Genomic DNA, 16,851 nt, shown 5'->3' with positions numbered 1-16,851 from the left:
ACCTCAGAATTGCGTGTTAATGCGTGCGCATATTTTTAATGGTAATTCAAAATGGCGTCCACCCCGCAGCGAATGCGTTGCTATCCGTTGCCAGGGGCAACCGCCGTGGTCCGCGCCGGCCGACAAGAGTAAATAAATAAATAAAGCGTTAAATAAATAAATAAAGATAAATCGCACTAAATCGATAATCGGTCCGATTTAAAGTTTAGAGACGAAAAATCGGAAATGCCTAAGTTTACCGCGGGGCCGGGGGCGTGCCCACCTGCAAAATTTAATCTCGCCGAACCCCACGGTCCGAGAGTTACATCCCCCGCAAGGGAGCGTACGCAGACAGACGGACGGACGGACAGACAGATAAAAAATGAATTATATAGGTTAGATGACTCCCACCACCATCCAGCCCAGAAAAATACCCTCATCAAAACTCTACACCATAGGGTTCGTTGCATTTCCGACCATCACCACCTAGCCAGTGAACTGGCGCGCGTACACCAAGCCCTCAAGATGAATGGATATTCGGATTGCACAATCCGTAAAGCTGTCACCCCAACCGTTGGGAGAGAACCACCTGAGGACCCAATCAAAACCATCACCTTGCCATACATAGTAGGGGTCACCAAAAAGATTTCCAAAATCTTTCGCAAACACAAGATCCAGGCTCGATTTAACACAATACATAAAATTCGTGATCTGATCCCATCTGTGAAGGATAGGATCCCTGATATGCAATACCCCGACGTCTACAAACTAAGCTGTGTCTGCGGCAGTAGCTACATTGGGGAAACTAAGCGACATGTCTCAGACCGTGTTCGCGAACACAAGGCGGTTCTGAAACACGGTAGGACCAACACCTCTGCCGTGGCTGATCATTGTTTTAATGCTGTGGGCACACATGAAATAGATTTCTCCAAGACGAAGGTACTATGCAAACCCACTGGCTATCAACAAAAAGATGTGTTCATGAAGCCATCTATATATATAAAATCGCAAATCTGTCTGTCTGTCTGTGTGTGTGTCTGTGTGTCGCCGGACCATACGCAGTTTCATTGGACGGCGGTTGCCCCTGGCAACGGGTAGCGACGCATTCGCTGCCGGGTGGACGCCATTTTTAATTCCCGTTAAAAATATGCGCACGCATTTGTGGTATAAACTCGATATACCCAGCGTTGCCCGGGGGAAAATACATTTAAAATCTTATGAAAACTTTCAAACATTACATACCAATGAAAAAACAACTGTGTAATTACTTTTAAAGCCGACGTGCCAAGAATCAATTCTCTGAATCGCGCAAAGGAATCGAAGGTTGTAGATTCCTTTAGATTTGGACGATTCCCGTTTACTATAAGTTGCTTAAAGTCGATATAAACTGCTACGAACGGGAAATATCCGGCGTTGACCGGGGCAAAAATGTAATTAAAACTCCTGAAAAAATAAAAAAATAAAATAACAATGAAAATGAAACTCTATCATTCAAAATGTAAACCCCCAACATGCCAGGAATCGATTCTTTGAATCGCTCAAAGGACTAATCGAAGGTTGTAAATAACATTAGGATCGCGCTTCCTGTTTAATATAAGTTGCTTATAGAGTTGATATAAACGGCTACGAATGGGAAATATCCGGCGTTGACTGGGCCAAAAATATAATGGTGAGGGCGGTTGTGAGTGGCGATTGTGAGTGGTGAGGGGAGGTTGAGTGGTGAGGGTGAGTGGTGAGGGTGAGTGGTGAGGGTGAGTGTTGAGGGTGAGTGGTGAGTGGTGAGGGTGTGATTGGTGAGGATGAGTCGTGAGGGAGAGTGGTGAGGGAGAGTGGTGAGGGTTAATGGTGAGGGTGAGTGGTGAGTGGTGAGGGTGAGTGTTGAGGGTGAGTGGTGAGTGGTGATTGGTGAGCGTGTCATTGGTGAGGATGAGTGGTGAGGGAGAGTGGTGAGGGAGAGTGGTGAGGGTGAATGGTGAGGGTGAGTGGTGAGGGTGAGTGTTGAGGGTGAGTGGTGAGTGGTGATTGGTGAGGGTGTGATTGGTGAGGATGAGTGGTGAGGGAGAGTGGTGAGGGAGAGTGGTGAGGGAGAGTGGTCAGGGTGAATGGTGAGGGTGAGTGGTGAGGGTGAGTGTTGAGGGTGAGTGGTGAGTGGTGATTGGTGAGGGTGTGATTGGTGAGGATGAGTGGTGAGGGAGAGTGGTGAGGGAGAGTGGTGAGGGAGAGTGGTGAGAGAGAGTGGTGAGGGTGTGATTGGTGAGGATGAGTGGTGAGGGAGAGTGGTGAGGGTGAATGGTGAGGGTGAGTGGTGAGTGGTGAGGGTGAGTGTTGAGGGTGAGTGGTGAGTGGTGATTGGTGAGGGTGTGATTGGTGAGGATGAGTGGTGAGGGAGAGTGGTGAGGGAGAGTGGTGAGGGAGAGTGGTGAGAGAGAGTGGTGAGGGTGTGATTGGTGAGGATGAGTGGTGAGGGAGAGTGGTGAGGGTGAATGGTGAGGGTGAGTGGTGAGTGGTGAGGGTGAGTGTTGAGGGTGAGTGGTGAGTGGTGATTGGTGAGCGTGTCATTGGTGAGGATGAGTGGTGAGGGAGAGTGGTGAGGGAGAGTGGTGAGGGTGAATGGTGAGGGTGAGTGGTGAGTGGTGAGGGTGAGTGTTGAGGGTGAGTGGTGAGTGGTGATTGGTGAGGGTGTGATTGGTGAGGATGAGTGGTGAGGGAGAGTGGTGAGGGAGAGTGGTGAGGGAGAGTGGTCAGGGTGAATGGTGAGGGTGAGTGGTGAGTGGTGAGGGTGAGTGTTGAGGGTGAGTGGTGAGTGGTGATTGGTGAGGGTGTGATTGGTGAGGATGAGTGGTGAGGGAGAGTGGTGAGGGAGAGTGGTGAGGGAGAGTGGTGAGAGAGAGTGGTGAGGGTGTGATTGGTGAGGATGAGTGGTGAGGGAGAGTGGTGAGGGTGAATGGTGAGGGTGAGTGGTGAGTGGTGAGGGTGAGTGTTGAGGGTGAGTGGTGAGTGGTGAGTGGTGATTGGTGATGGTGTGATTGGTGAGGATGAGTGGTGAGGGAGAGTGGTGAGGGAGAGTGGTGAGGGTGAATGGTGAGGGTGAGTGGTGAGTGGTGAGGGTGTGTATATATCTAAGGTTATTAAGAAATATATTTTTCACCCGGGCAACGCCGGGTACTTATGCTAGTCCAGATATATAAACAGACACAATTTCAACCGAGAAGATGGATACAATCCGAGCAATCATTGGAAGGACGTTATTAACCAGGTAAATTCAAAACTGGCTGTGATGCTTCCATCCTACCTGCCTATATTACCAGTTATATCTGACTCTCCGAGTTACATTACCTTGTTAAATGTCTTTACATTAACAGGCTAAAAGTCTCACTAACATCGCTACTGCTCCCTTTTCCTCGATGCGGCGGTGGCGCTCTTTTGTTTAATATGCTGAATGTATCTCATTAACACAGCCGCTGCTGCAGGAACCGTCTCACATTGACATGCTAATCTCTAATCTCGAGCAATACAATGGCTTCTTCAACACCGTAGCCGTGGGGTTACATTAACAGATTGACATGCTAATCTCTAGCAACACAATGGCCGAGGTATATCTGGCTCTGCGATCTTACATTTACTTGCAAATTCCATCTCTAGCCCCGCCCACTTACCCTTGGGTTGTACCCATCTCAAACCTATATAACCTTTGGCTGCAGTAGCTCTGTCGCTATATTTCTTCCTGCCTCAGCAGTCCGCCTGCTGTATTTTTTCACCTGAAGACGATTGCTCGTGTTGCAATCGAAACGTCGTGATTTTTTTCAATTGTATTATATTTCTATCTACGTGACTTTAACGAAAGACCCAAAGAGTTTCCCAAAGAATGTAACTTATTTGAAGGAAACAAATACTGTACAAAGTATTCCTGAAGAACACCTCTTAATTTCCCACAAAAATGTGAGAACCTATGCCAAGATCTCCCAAGAGTTGGGACGTCCCGTGAGACTTGCGCAAAGCGGGCATGGCCGACGCCTGTTGAAATATGGGCAAATGCCCCCACGCTTGGACACGGGCTTCGGTAGCTGGCGGTCAGCGGATGAGCGACTCACTACTCGAGCACGAGGATGATCTCAGTGGGCGTCTCGAAGGCATCGTGCAGGTCGATGATGTGTGGGCAGCTGCGCGCCGCCTCCAGTATCGCCATCTCATGGGTCACGTCGGCCCGGCAGTCCTGCCCCTTGCGCCGCTTGCGGAGGAACTTGGCGGCAAACTCGATTCCCGTGGCCACTTCGACGCAGCGCCGCACCACCGCGAATTTGCCCCTGGGGAGATGGGCAAACACCGCACACGCACAATGCCGGGGTCACACAGGGCAGTAGTGGGGGATTTCTTCACAACTGCAACAAATTATTGGCGGTTCGATGAATTGTGGAAATTTATGGTTTTGGTTTGATTCGGTCATCATATTTGAACACCGTGGTGAATAGTACACCCCTAATGGCTGCAAGGGTGAAGTGGATTCATGACATAAATAAATAAATAAATATTGATTGTTACACACTATTCAATACATGTATTATGCATTTAATTAAAATAGCATCCATTTTCAATGATTGCCAATTCAAATACTAGGGGGCAATAAACGTATTGTGAAATAATAATAATAAATAATCAGCGTCATTTTTGTGAAAAAGCCTCAAGTCTTCAAGAGACGTCTTGAGGGGGGTTGTACTTTGTGAGGTTTGGACAATTCATTTATTGACTTTTTTTTGTTGTTATGTTTTGAAACACGAATGCTCAGAGGAAGCCTACGCATACTAAGACAGGAAGGGCGATGCGCAAGTACAATTTCTGAGACACAATTGACCTATCCCCCAGCTGGGGGTGGAGAGGGAAGCGGTGGTAACAAAAAAAAATCCTGAGTCAGCCACGACGGACAATTTGCCAACAGGCGAAATCTCATTGTTAGCTTTTCAAAAGTGACAATGTCCACACATGTGCAACACATTAATAATGTGTTCGGACTTATAAGTTCTAAATGTAGCAGAGCTCTGCTTTGGGGACCATTTAGAAATGTAAATGGCCAAACGCTGCATGCTGCTCGCGCATCGGAGAAAGGAGTCCAACTGCACGTTTTACAGCACTTGTTAAACTGTATCCTCCAGGAATCAATGTTTATCTAGTGTATCAAATAATGTTAGGAGCTGCATTCGCCATCTGGTAAAAACAGCCGAAGCACCTCACCCAGGCAATGTCCCATTTACGATGATGGAGACAGAAACATTTTCACCCAAAAAAAAAAAACATTTGGCAAGCCATGCAATGGAACGTGCACCTACAATTGGCGTAAAGTCACGAGGTTTCACGAAAAGTCGAAGGGGGGAGAGGGGTTAGTACTAAACTACACTTTTATTTTACCAGGTAAGGCTCACTAAGCGAAAGTTTTTTCAGAAGCAATCTGGTTACAAATGATAGCTCAACGAAGTGGCTTATCATGTGGAAATTAATATTAGCCAAATACTCTAAACGCTTGTTTCTAAATGTGGAGGGGAAAACCGGAGGATCTGGAGAAAAATCCACGCAACCACAGGCAATGGCGGAGCCAGGATTTTCAGGTAGGGGGAGCAACCCCTTCAGCAATGAAAAATGTTAGTTGTTAGTAAATAAGGACTTGTTCCTTGCTTTTTATCCAACGTGTGTGCGGCGATGGCGCAGCCATCGATCGAGGGTCGAATTCGAACCGTGTGTGATCGGCATCGCGCTCGCTTCAGGGAAATTGTGCACTGTATACGCAACTGGGCACAATGCTGTGAGTCACTTATAACTGCTTTGCCGTTACTTATTGCCAATTATGGACTCAGACTATGTCCTATCATCTCATAGAGTCCCTGGCACGTAATAATATGCTACACAGTGGCAATGGGGGTCGCAAAATGCCAATTTATTAATAATAAACCCCAATGATCCGATCGAAATTAAGGATTTCGATCGGATCATTGGGGGGGCATGTGCCACCCCCCCCCCCCCCACTGGCTCTGCTAGTGACCACAGGGGGAACATGGAAACTCCAAATTTACAAGCATTAGGGTCAGGATCGAACCCGCGACTTCCTTGCATACCAGGCGAGGTAGTAAACATCTCGCCACCGCAGCACCCAAATACGTTGTTCTGAAACTGTTTAACCACACTTTCATGGTGCACAGACAAATATATGTTAAGTGTTCAGACAACGGGCAGTTTCTATTGCACTGTACATGCTTGCTGGGGCTAAATGCCTCTTGGCGGAGGAATCTGAAGGGAGCCTGTCTAGGACAAGCAGACTAAAAAGCAATCCACGGTGTGCATAATGTAATTACCGACTTCCGTGACATGTCGTGTAGAGGGTACTTCTTTTTACTTCCCACACTGGGCACAACACAAGCCAACACTTATTCTTCTCACTCTGAGTACAACACTTAGATATTAACGTCTCTATTGGCTACACACAGCCAATCACTCGGCGTGGTCCCACCGCCCTCACTCGGCTACGCCGCTGTCTGGCGGCGTGACAATGATGGCGATGGAAACCCCGCAGGAGATCTTCCACGTGGCCGGACGACAGAGAGATGTCGGCGAGCAGCGACGCAGCCAGGACCCAAGTACCCACACACGAACCCCAAGCCCCGAGTCCGCTCCCCCTTATATCCCCCCAGGCGTGACTCGGTCCCGTGGCTAGGCCCCACCTCCAGCCACGCCCTTCTCGTAGAGCCTTCGAGCAAGTTCCTGGAGTATCTCGGCTAACCCCACCTGTTACCTTTGCCCCAGATACCTCTCCTTCTCTGATTGGTTGTTAATTTAACCGTGCTCGTACCCGTGATTCCCTTTCCTGGCCAGCAGGTGTCACCCTGTCATTACACATACAATACATGGTGTGCGTATACGAGTACAGTGAATGGTACGCACGGTGTCCGTGGCAGTATGCATTGCATGTCCGTCACATGCCACTCACCCATCGGCATGTTGCGTCATTTGTCGTGTTTTATTTCCGTGGAACCACTGATGCGAGGCGTCGTGCGGTGGTGTGCTATATATTCCCGGTCAGTGAGTGACATCTTGACTGGTTCTGCAACTCCCCCCCCACTCCACCATCACTTCACCAAACCGCTCCGTGTGGTCAAGCAACCCCCACAACTGACACAGACATGAGGCAGCTTTCATCTAACAGTTTACTGACAAAGGGCTATAAATTGTTATTATTCATCATTATTACTTGCGCTAGGAGGCAATGTTTCAGCGTGCACCTGAGATCGGAACAATCCATTCCCAGCCATGCACATGTCAGGATGACATCATGTGATGAGTGGCATCATTAAGCGATTATAGGAGGGAGAGGGCCAGCCGAGGAGCATGGCTAATTACACAATTTACAGGCACTAACTGCATATTTGTGTGGGTATCATGGGCAGCAGACATTCCAGAAATCCGCAACACCACCAGTTCTAAAATAATTTCTGACACACTTATAATGCACCTGGAAAACTTGCGATCGTCGAATTTGCATCTGGATGTAACTTCACAAAAAAGAGCAACTCACTGCCTAAACACAATAAGAAAGCAGTGTAGGATTGCAAATTTGCACATTCTAATCCAACGTACGTGTTTGGTCGATAAAGACTACATTTTCTACTGTGTTAAAATGTCCAGCATTCTCTACACACAATATTTCCGTATAAAATTCACCAGGAGCCTTTCAAAACATCAGTTTACATAGCATAAATCTAACTGTAGGTTAACTGTATTTGTCTTTTGGCAGTGTACATTGAAGTGTGTATTCTAAGTGACCTGAGCTTGGAATGTACTTTAAAGGACTAGAAAAGTCTACATTTACCCTCTAGGTTCATAGCCTTCATAGTGTCAACAGAGCCAGGCTTTGCACCATCAATCGCCTCCATTGATACTTTTATCAGCAGAGTGACACGGTGGACCACCACAAATGCAGTCACGCAACCTGGGTTTGATATCTGCACACAACAGGTTACCGATTGCCCGTGTGCTTCATTACTTTCCCACTTCCCTTAGGTCCTCGACTTGACTGTGCCTGTGTGCATGCCCCATCGAAACTAAAAAAGCACCTCCAGCTCTGCAACTCCTCTTCCAGGCTGCCACACGCCTCGACAATAATATCCACACTCCCGCACTTGTCCACTCTAACCCCCCCCACCCCCAACAGGATCCATGCAAACACAGAGGGCAGAGGCACGCAAACACAGAGGGCAGAGGCACGCATCTCTCTAATTTGCTTTGCCCAATGAGCCTGCACAATTATTGCAATTATCTCACCGCTGCCGCCGCCGCCACCACTCCTCCTCTGCCGCCAATTTGAGCAGTTTTGTTTTCAACGTCCTGTCATGAGCTGTGGGGGCTCAAGGGCCGCAGGAATTGTCGGGCTGGCTGGCTGGCCAGCTGGCCAGACGGGCATATGGGTGAGCAGGAGGGTATGAGCAGAATGCTGAGCGGGGGCACTCATTTAGAGGCACTGCACACCAATCCCCCCTTTCGTCACTTCCACAGGCACTGCTGCTGCACAGCACGGCTGTCTGCGCTGCTCGTGGTCACAGGGGACAGATTGATGAGGGGGGTGAGTCGGGGTCAGGATGCACGGTGGAAGCAGGAACACCCGAGTAATATCCTGGGACCTCATGTCTCCAAGACCCTCTAAAAACACGCTTTCACAAAAATAAGACCTTTGTTTTAGGTTGTTTTCAAACTTTCAGGAATAATTGCGCAGATGAGCACATGCCTTGCACATGCCATATTTATTTAAATTCCTGCCTTCTTTAAACTCCAGTTGTACTTGATGAATATTGACATTTAGGGTAAAATTTACTATGATTACTCTCAACTGCAGATTTACTGGGTTTATGTGCCTGCGGCATAAATGTACACCGTGCAAACATAACTGCGCTGCTGTCACGAGGTGATTAATAGTCCTCTGGGAGATGCCACATGGAACTGCTTAAAGTTGCCTCCAACTTTATGTTCTATAACTCGAGTACATCCACCACATCTGTAATGCACATTGTAAATGAGGCAAGGACACCTACTGGGGAATAGCAAAGGTTAATGAATCGTTATGTTGCTTTAGAGCCAGTAAATTATCTTATTTTCATCTCCACTTAGCAAGAGTCAGGAGTTTAATTTGACGAGAACACACAACCACTGAAGACAAATGGCCAGAGAAACAATGAAAACTATGTGGCAAGCTCAACGCATGGCATCAGCATACCACTTTTGACATAACAGCATTAAATCATGCCCATATCCACTTAATTTCGTTTGCCACCCACAACAGCCTGTAAATCAGATACAGGGAGGGACATGTGCCATTACTTCACTGGGTAGGAACCAGTCTGCACAAAAGGTAAATTTACAACCCGTTCGTGAATCATGTTGAGTTGTGTCCGGTGTGCAACCATCCAAACAGCCAATTTTCACTTGCCGTTGGGGCACAGGCCGTTAGAGAATATCTATAAAGGCTGGCACAGAAAGGAGTGGTGTGGTCAGGACCAGACCCGGTCACCTTTGTCTCTCCAATTTTGATTGTTATGCATTGCACCAGGTACCCATTTAAGGCCGAGTTGACCTAAGGGTGGCCCAGGACCAATTCATATACCACTTGCCCACGATATTTGTCATGGTTGGGAAACAACTCAGGTCATAGGTTTGTAGTGCAGTGCACTCACTATTGCACCAATGCTCCCCAACAAACACTCACCACATGGAAAATGGCATCGCCATCACTACTGCCCCATCTCAGCAAATCCTACCATTCCTATTTTTTCTTTAAACAATGACCTTTTCCGCTGCAGTCCTGTGGGTCAGTGAACGTGCATTAGCTTCCAGAAATGTTGTCCAGGAAAATAAAGAAACACATATTTTTACACACGAGCGTGACAGCTCCAGGAGCTGAGCTGTGGCCCAAAAATACCAGGTTCGCCTGTCACCTCACCCTTTCCCCAATAACAAAATGTGTGCCACCCACTACTCACGCTGAGAGGAGGAGATTGTGGTTCTTTAGCCGATTTCTCTTATTTCATCCATATACTCTCCAACGAGTAAGGCGAAATATTTGTATGTTGAACTTCATTCGCAGCGTATGTAGCCAACTGTGTTAATCGGAGATGCAGGGTAAGGACAACTAAACACAAAAAGCAGTTCTCAATAAATTAGTAAAAAATCAGTAAAAAATGTACCCATACAACCAGTACATACGGCACTCACAGACTATACATTTAACACAGCACCTTCTTATGAACTCGTGAAATGGGCTAAGGAATAGGGGATGGGTTTTTAGGGGACCCAAGTGGGGCCTGCTCAAACAGTCCCCAGCCACTTTTCACTGGTAAAAAGTTGTAAACTGGTAAAATAACTTTCCTTGCCCTAATCCGAGTGTTCCTCCCACATGGTGGGGGTTACAGGCACAGGCAGTTTCCTTGTGGTTGCAGGTCTTGCTAAATGGGAGAGGCCACCACTTTCCATACAAGTGACACCAAGGATAGTGACTGAAGATACAAAGTTTTGTATTAAATCGTAAAGTAAAAAAAACGTAGTAGTTGTAGTAGCACACAGTATCACAAATATCCCTTTTAATTACTGATAATGGTCATTTACAAACACGACTGTCTCTACAGTCACTGCGAGTGGTGTCCAGTCTGTCTGTAACACATGGATAATACGATCGACGTTCGATATACCACGTTATAACAAACGACTCGCAGACATGGAAGAAAGTTCACTCTTGAGGGAATGCACTATAATAGGTTTCATGACAATTAGAAATGGGCCTCTGAAGAAACACACATGGACATTATTAATGCAACGCCCTTGTATGTAAATGTACGTACGATCACTCAAATGCCAACGAGCAAACGGGGAGAGTGATATCTAGATCGAGTTAACATCTTGACATTACGTCGGTCAGTCAGAGGCAGAAGAGAGGAGAAATGGTTCGGAGCGAAGACTTGAACAGGGAGGGGGAAGGGAGTCCCCGCAGCATGGATACCAAAACAATTTTCCTGCTTCCTCGCAACAACTCACTACTATGTATGCGTGAGCACGTCTCAATTTTAGTAATTGGTAACTCATTTAAACAGTGATTTCATTAGCTGTGTGAGGCATCACGTTTAAGCTAAATTCAAAGTTGGAATGTGTCACGGTGACTGGATTGTAATGATTTGCAGAATGTTGCTTGGGTGTGCACACGCACACTCGCAGAAGTACTCAAGTGCAATGTCGAAGTGAAAAAATACAAGCCGCAACAGGGATGCACGTTTGCCACTGGATCTCAAGAAGAAAACTACAAAATGGGAGCCTGCATGCACATTTAAAGCTTTGTTACAGTAGCAGCTTGTGAACTCCTGACAGCAATAAACAACTTTTTGACTCACTGCTGCCAATAAGCGACTGCTCAATTTTCCACTCAGAAATACGAGTCATTGAAGTGAGGGTACACGTGAGGAAGAGACATAGTTCCCAAGTTGGCAGTAGTAGCTACGTGCCACCCGATTACATAGATAGCTGTGTCTGACAGGCTGTTTATTTTCCAGTGAGTTTATTTTGACATGTAATCGAGACAACACAGTGGGTCGGACAGAAACACACGCAGGGAGAGGCGTGGAGTGAGTGGCTGTCTCCAACTGCAGGTGTGACACCAAACACCTGGAGAGTTGCTGAACCACCAACCCCAATAATTTGAGTCCCACACATCCGCAGACTGAACAAACAAGTATGTTTTGGGTAACGAGTAAAGTGGATAACGTAACGGAAATCCGAAGCAGCTGCGTGTCGACCTTGTCAATAGCGTACGAACACATGAACACTGATAGAACGTTCAGACTAAAGTGAAGATGAGTAGTAGGACGGAGGGGATAGTGGTGATGATGATGGTGGTATAGTAATGGTAGTCATTATGATGATGGTGAGATTATTGATGAGCATAGTAATTAATGATCGTGATGACAATAGTGGTGGTAGTGAAGATGATGATGGTAGTAATTATAAAGTGGTGGCGGTAGTGATGATTATGATCATGTAAAAGTAGCGATTACGATGATAGCGGTTGTGGTGGTCGCCGTAACGTTAACAACAACAATGATAATTATGTTGATGACAGTGGTGGTAGGCAAGCGCAGACAATAAAATACGTTTAACTTCTTTCGCGCCGTACGTAGCCAACCGTACGAATCATCAACATCACCATTACCACCCATCTGTCACCACCACCACCACTCGTCACCCATGTCGTTGCAAGTACACCAACCTGCCCAGCTCGTTGCCCACCACGGTGTAGAAGCTGGCGAAGGGCTCCTTGCGGATGCGTGTCTGCACGTCGAGCAGCATGCCGAGGCGGTTCATCTTCGACCTTCGCCTCCCTCCACCTCCTCGTCGTCTTCGTCTTTCTCCCCTCCACAAATCCACCACCCACCGCCAAGTCCCGCGCACGTAGAAACGCCGGGTCCGCGGCGGAGATTCACTCGGGTGTACGTCCCGCAGATTGTGGAGCAGCCCAGGAGGGTAAGAGGGGAGGGGAATAGGAGAGTCCGGAGAGAAGGGCTGGGTCTGTGGTCTGTGGGAGAAGAGGGGAGGGAGAGACGGAGGTAGGTCACGGCCCAGACCAAAACACCGCAGTCCCGAATACCGTAATTTTCTTGCATTTAGCCCACATACAACCCCCAGATGCATATACCCCGCAACAATAGCGTTTTGTGTAAAACAAATTTCAGATAGCCCGCACCTCCATATACCCCGCAGGGTCTTGTTTTGTTTGTAAAAAGTGGTATACCCCGCGGGTTATATGAAAATTCGGTACTCCCTAGCGTCACGTGTGGTCTGTGTGGGGAGCGGTAGTGGTGGAGCGGGTTAGAGACACGGGTTCGATTACCGCTCACGGAATCATCTGAACCGGTCCCCCCCCCACCCCCTAGGTCGACTCGGCCTCAAATGAGTACCCGGTGCGATGTGTAGTAAACATCGCCACTGGGGAGACAAAGGCTGTCGGGCGTGGTACTGGCCACCCCCCACCCCCTCGTGAGCCGTGTGCCGGCCCTTCATAGGTAGTGCTGCTGCTGCTCGCTAACAGCACTTGCCCCAACACTCTGTTGAGGCTATCCGGGGCATCTTTGTCTTTGGGATAGCGGTGGTCTCTGAAGGCAGCGACAGTCGAGGCTCTCTCTAGAATCCTCCCCCAGGTCGACTCAGCCTTAAACAAGCACGGAGTTACACAGAGTACACAGAGTACACACAAAGTACACAAAGTCCACACAAAGTACACAAAGTCCACGCCTGGAAGCAGTGAAGCCCGCGTTGTGAACGTGGAAGCGAGATATGCACACAACTCCCGAACAAAAGCAACGCCACGACAGCCAACACAGGTACCCCAGAGGACAGCACTGTCAGTCTGAATACAGCTGTGAAGACCACAAAGAGGAACAACTTCACCGCGGGAACTCAGAAGTGGCTCTGTTGGTGCCCTCTGAACACGAAACGGACTTCACTGAGAGTTACATTTTTCGTCTCGTGTAGCGGCACTCGTAGCACGAAAAAGGGGATTTTGTTGTGTTTAATTAAGAGTAAACATTTGTTTAATAGTCTATGGTTCTTTCGGTAAAGTCACGTAGGTGGAAATAAAATAAAATAAATACAATTTAAAAGTCTCGCAAGGGGAGAAAAAAAAAACTCGCGCTCGCCCGAAACCACGACCCGGCGCCTGCTGCTGCTACCTCCTCGTTGCTTGCCGATGCTGTCGCTGCTGCTGCTGCTGTTGTTGCTGCTCGATGACACAAGCAGAGGGGGGTTCGTCCCGTTGTGTGGAGTGCGGAGAACACGGCCACTCGAGCTGTGGTGGTGGGTGACGAGGTGACGACTCCGAAGTGCGGCAGGGCGAGGAAAGCCATCAGCTGATGATTGAAACTGCCCGGAGGGGTTAGGATGGGTTGTAGTTTCCGAACGCACCCTAGCGTTTGCCCCTCCCTCCTAACCACGCCCCTCCCTCCTAACCACGCCCCTCCCTTCTAACCACGCCCCTCTTTTCTAGCCACGCCCTCCGAGTTAGAGGATGTTGGGGTTTCCGAACGCGCCATTCCGCGAGCTGCAGAGCATTGGAGAGCGGTGGTCGTCAACACAATGAGACTCATACTCTTCGGTTTTTTCGGTAAAGTCATGTAGGTAAAATAAATAAATAATGGAAATAAATCTATTAAATCACGAAGTTTCGGAGGCAACACAACACAACGTCGTGATTTAATTGATTTCTTTTAATTTATTATTTTTTAACCTACGTGAATTTACCGAAAAAAACCTAAGAGTATGAATCCTTGCAGTCACGAAAGCTTCAAATTTATAAACAATGAGACTCCTCCAGTCAAGTTGATGGACTTTTTAGGCAGGGGCTACAGAGGGGCCTTGCTTGAGGAGTCTCGTCTGCGAGCGTTGATGTTGGTCATCGATATGACAACAGCCATTGGCACAAATAAAAATAATCGAATAGAAATGGAAGCGAGAACGACTGCCACGTGAAGTGCGCAAATATTTCCCAATGTTAAATAATGCCTTACCCTATACTCGTTGGTAAAGTCACGTAGGTATAAAATAAAATAATTTTTACCTACGTGACTTTACCGAAAGAACCAAAGAGTATGGATTCCTGCAGTCACAAAAGCTTCAAATCAAGATTAATACCTGACCCTGTTAAATAACTTTTAAATATATATATTAATTTAACGGGTTCTGCATTGGAATATGGGGTCAAACGGACTTTTGTTTTGCAAGGAGGATACATCCAGAATACCTGCAGAAAACGCCACGCATACGAGGGGATAACTCAAAAGGCCTGCACAAAAAGTCCACAGAAGCCCGCCCCACTTCCTGTGAACTCAGAACACTGTGATCTGTCTGTGATCCACCAACCCTGCTTCCAAAATGCGACATCACAGGCCTAAGACGCCCGTGGTGGTAGCCGGCTAGACTTGTATTTTTTTGTGATTGACTGCAGATCTGGGTCCCTTTACAACGTCCATGGCCATCAATATGATGCCTCCCGAAGGTGGGAAACCCCCTACAAGCCACGCCCAGAAAGACGTGGCTGATGACACCGGTAGTTGCCACTCAGCTCCACCCATCAACTCCCGTTCAGCGGCACACACCCCGCCTATAAATATTTCCCGTATTATCCGATTCGTCGAATAATCGAACCAATACTCGGTAGCGTAATCGGCTACATAATTGGATATACCGCGTCCGAGTGAGATGGAGATAATAGTGACTTTTGAGCAGCGTCGTGATAATAATAATAATACGAATTAAAAATGTTATTGGACATGTAGTAGATATTTATACAACTGCAAGTCCTTTTAGAGAGCTGTACGCTGCTATTAGTGAAAACAGCAGCGAGGGTTATTATAAGCGCCCTATGATTTCATCATAACACGTGTTACTATTCCTGGGGCAGCACCATCTGACGGCATGCGCATGTGATGCGTAATTCATTTCACTTAACTCTCCCGTGTGCGTGTGTTTTTTAAATGTGACCCAACCGCCGAAAAGAGGTTTATTTAATTTAGGCGAGAATTAAGACTGAAATAGGCTGGTTAGTCGTTGGGATACATACTGCCTTTTGTCAATTCAATGCTGGATGGGGATTCACCCCACATGCTGGTTCAGTGCTGGTTGGCGAAAGCGGGGAGTATAGGCACGGAAGCTTATAAGTACAATATAACGATTCATTTTGCCGCAGTGCCTTCTACTGCCCACCACGGAGATCCACAACAACATAGACGCACCTCCTTGTTATTCGTGGTGGTCACTTATCCAAGTACGATCCAGGCTCAACATCTGCTTAGCTCGTTATATTTTACGAGATCTGGCGCATTTGCTGAGCGAACTGATCATAGCACACAATATTGGGCCCACGACAAACGATTTATGTGGTCACCATGCATACTATATGCGAGTTCACAGCTCTCAAAACTGTCATGTGACATGGATTCATTAGTACGTCTCATAAACCATAACTTTTTGTTGTGTTTATGAATTGGACATTTCGTATGCAAACAACCACCTCGTAGTTTGAGTTACAAATTAGACAAACGATGAGGGTATATCTATGCAATCGTTGGTCTCATTATAAACATAGTACAGTTCAGATGTTCAGCTGCTAAGGGCTATATATCAGCCCCGCTTTAGGCTTCACTGTGTACGTATTAATATTACATTGTTGACATCCGTGCATAAAGGCATTCGCTGCACTCCGTGAACGGCTGTAAATACAGCAACTATAAATTTCTACAGCCCAATGCTTTACGCATGGTGTCACGAGATATACATACACATTATGTAACGTTCCACAATAGTCTAAAACAGTCAAGTCCCGTCATCACTCGTTACATACGGCAACTCGACATACGGAATTTCGCTAAAATCCTACTCGTAAATGAGCGAGCTAATTCAACATGTTTCATTACATTCGGATTGCTAGAATTTGGAATCTCTACATTATAAACCAACCATGTCGGGGTGGAGGGCGGAGGTAAGCGAACAATGCACATCCTGTGACGTGTCCTCGCGTGCATTTATAACGCGGATCCAAGTCTTGTGTGCTGCTTGGAAAGAAGCCATCAAGCGCAAGTGATAGCATAAGTGAGCGGGAATCGAACTTGGGTCGCCGGGTTCAGTAGCGCAGGGCGCTAAGTGCTACACCACCGCTGTTGTTGTTGATAGCAGCAGTACAAAAAGAGATCGTAAAGCAATTTCCTCCTCACAAGGCAATCCCCGCTGGTTTCTTGTAACAATCGTGCAGTAACAGTCGATTTATTTAGTGGCTTCGTGATGTGTTATTTAAAATGTTACGTTTCAATT

At 47.2% G+C, this 16,851-nt stretch overlaps 1 protein-coding gene across 2 annotated transcripts in view; it reads right to left on the bottom strand.

Annotated features, from left to right (window-relative positions):
* The window catches only part of LOC144719242 (serine/threonine-protein kinase 17B-like), a 31,779-nt gene extending 17,828 nt beyond the window's left edge, over window positions 1–13,951 (bottom strand). Inside the window, exons 1-3 of one of the 2 annotated variants that reach the window (XM_078595108.1) lie at window positions 13,719–13,951; window positions 12,260–12,565; window positions 4,071–4,283 (exon numbers count right to left, since the gene is read on the bottom strand). In XM_078595108.1, the coding sequence (XP_078451234.1) occupies window positions 4,071–4,283; window positions 12,260–12,354 (308 nt within the window). In that variant the 5' untranslated portion in view covers window positions 12,355–12,565; window positions 13,719–13,951. Of the gene's footprint in view, window positions 1–4,070; window positions 4,284–9,989; window positions 12,222–12,259; window positions 12,566–13,718 lie in introns of those variants that run through there. The other variant, XM_078595109.1, reaches the window with a different exon arrangement.
* Window positions 13,952–16,851: the final 2,900 nt, after the last annotated feature.

Source organism: Lampetra planeri, chromosome 1, assembly GCF_965212315.1.
Source record: "Lampetra planeri chromosome 1, kcLamPlan1.2.h2, whole genome shotgun sequence".
Classification (NCBI taxonomy): domain Eukaryota; kingdom Metazoa; phylum Chordata; class Hyperoartia; order Petromyzontiformes; family Petromyzontidae; genus Lampetra; species Lampetra planeri.
Note: the sequence above shows the minus strand (reverse complement) of the source record. Positions and strands in the feature narration are given on the sequence as shown.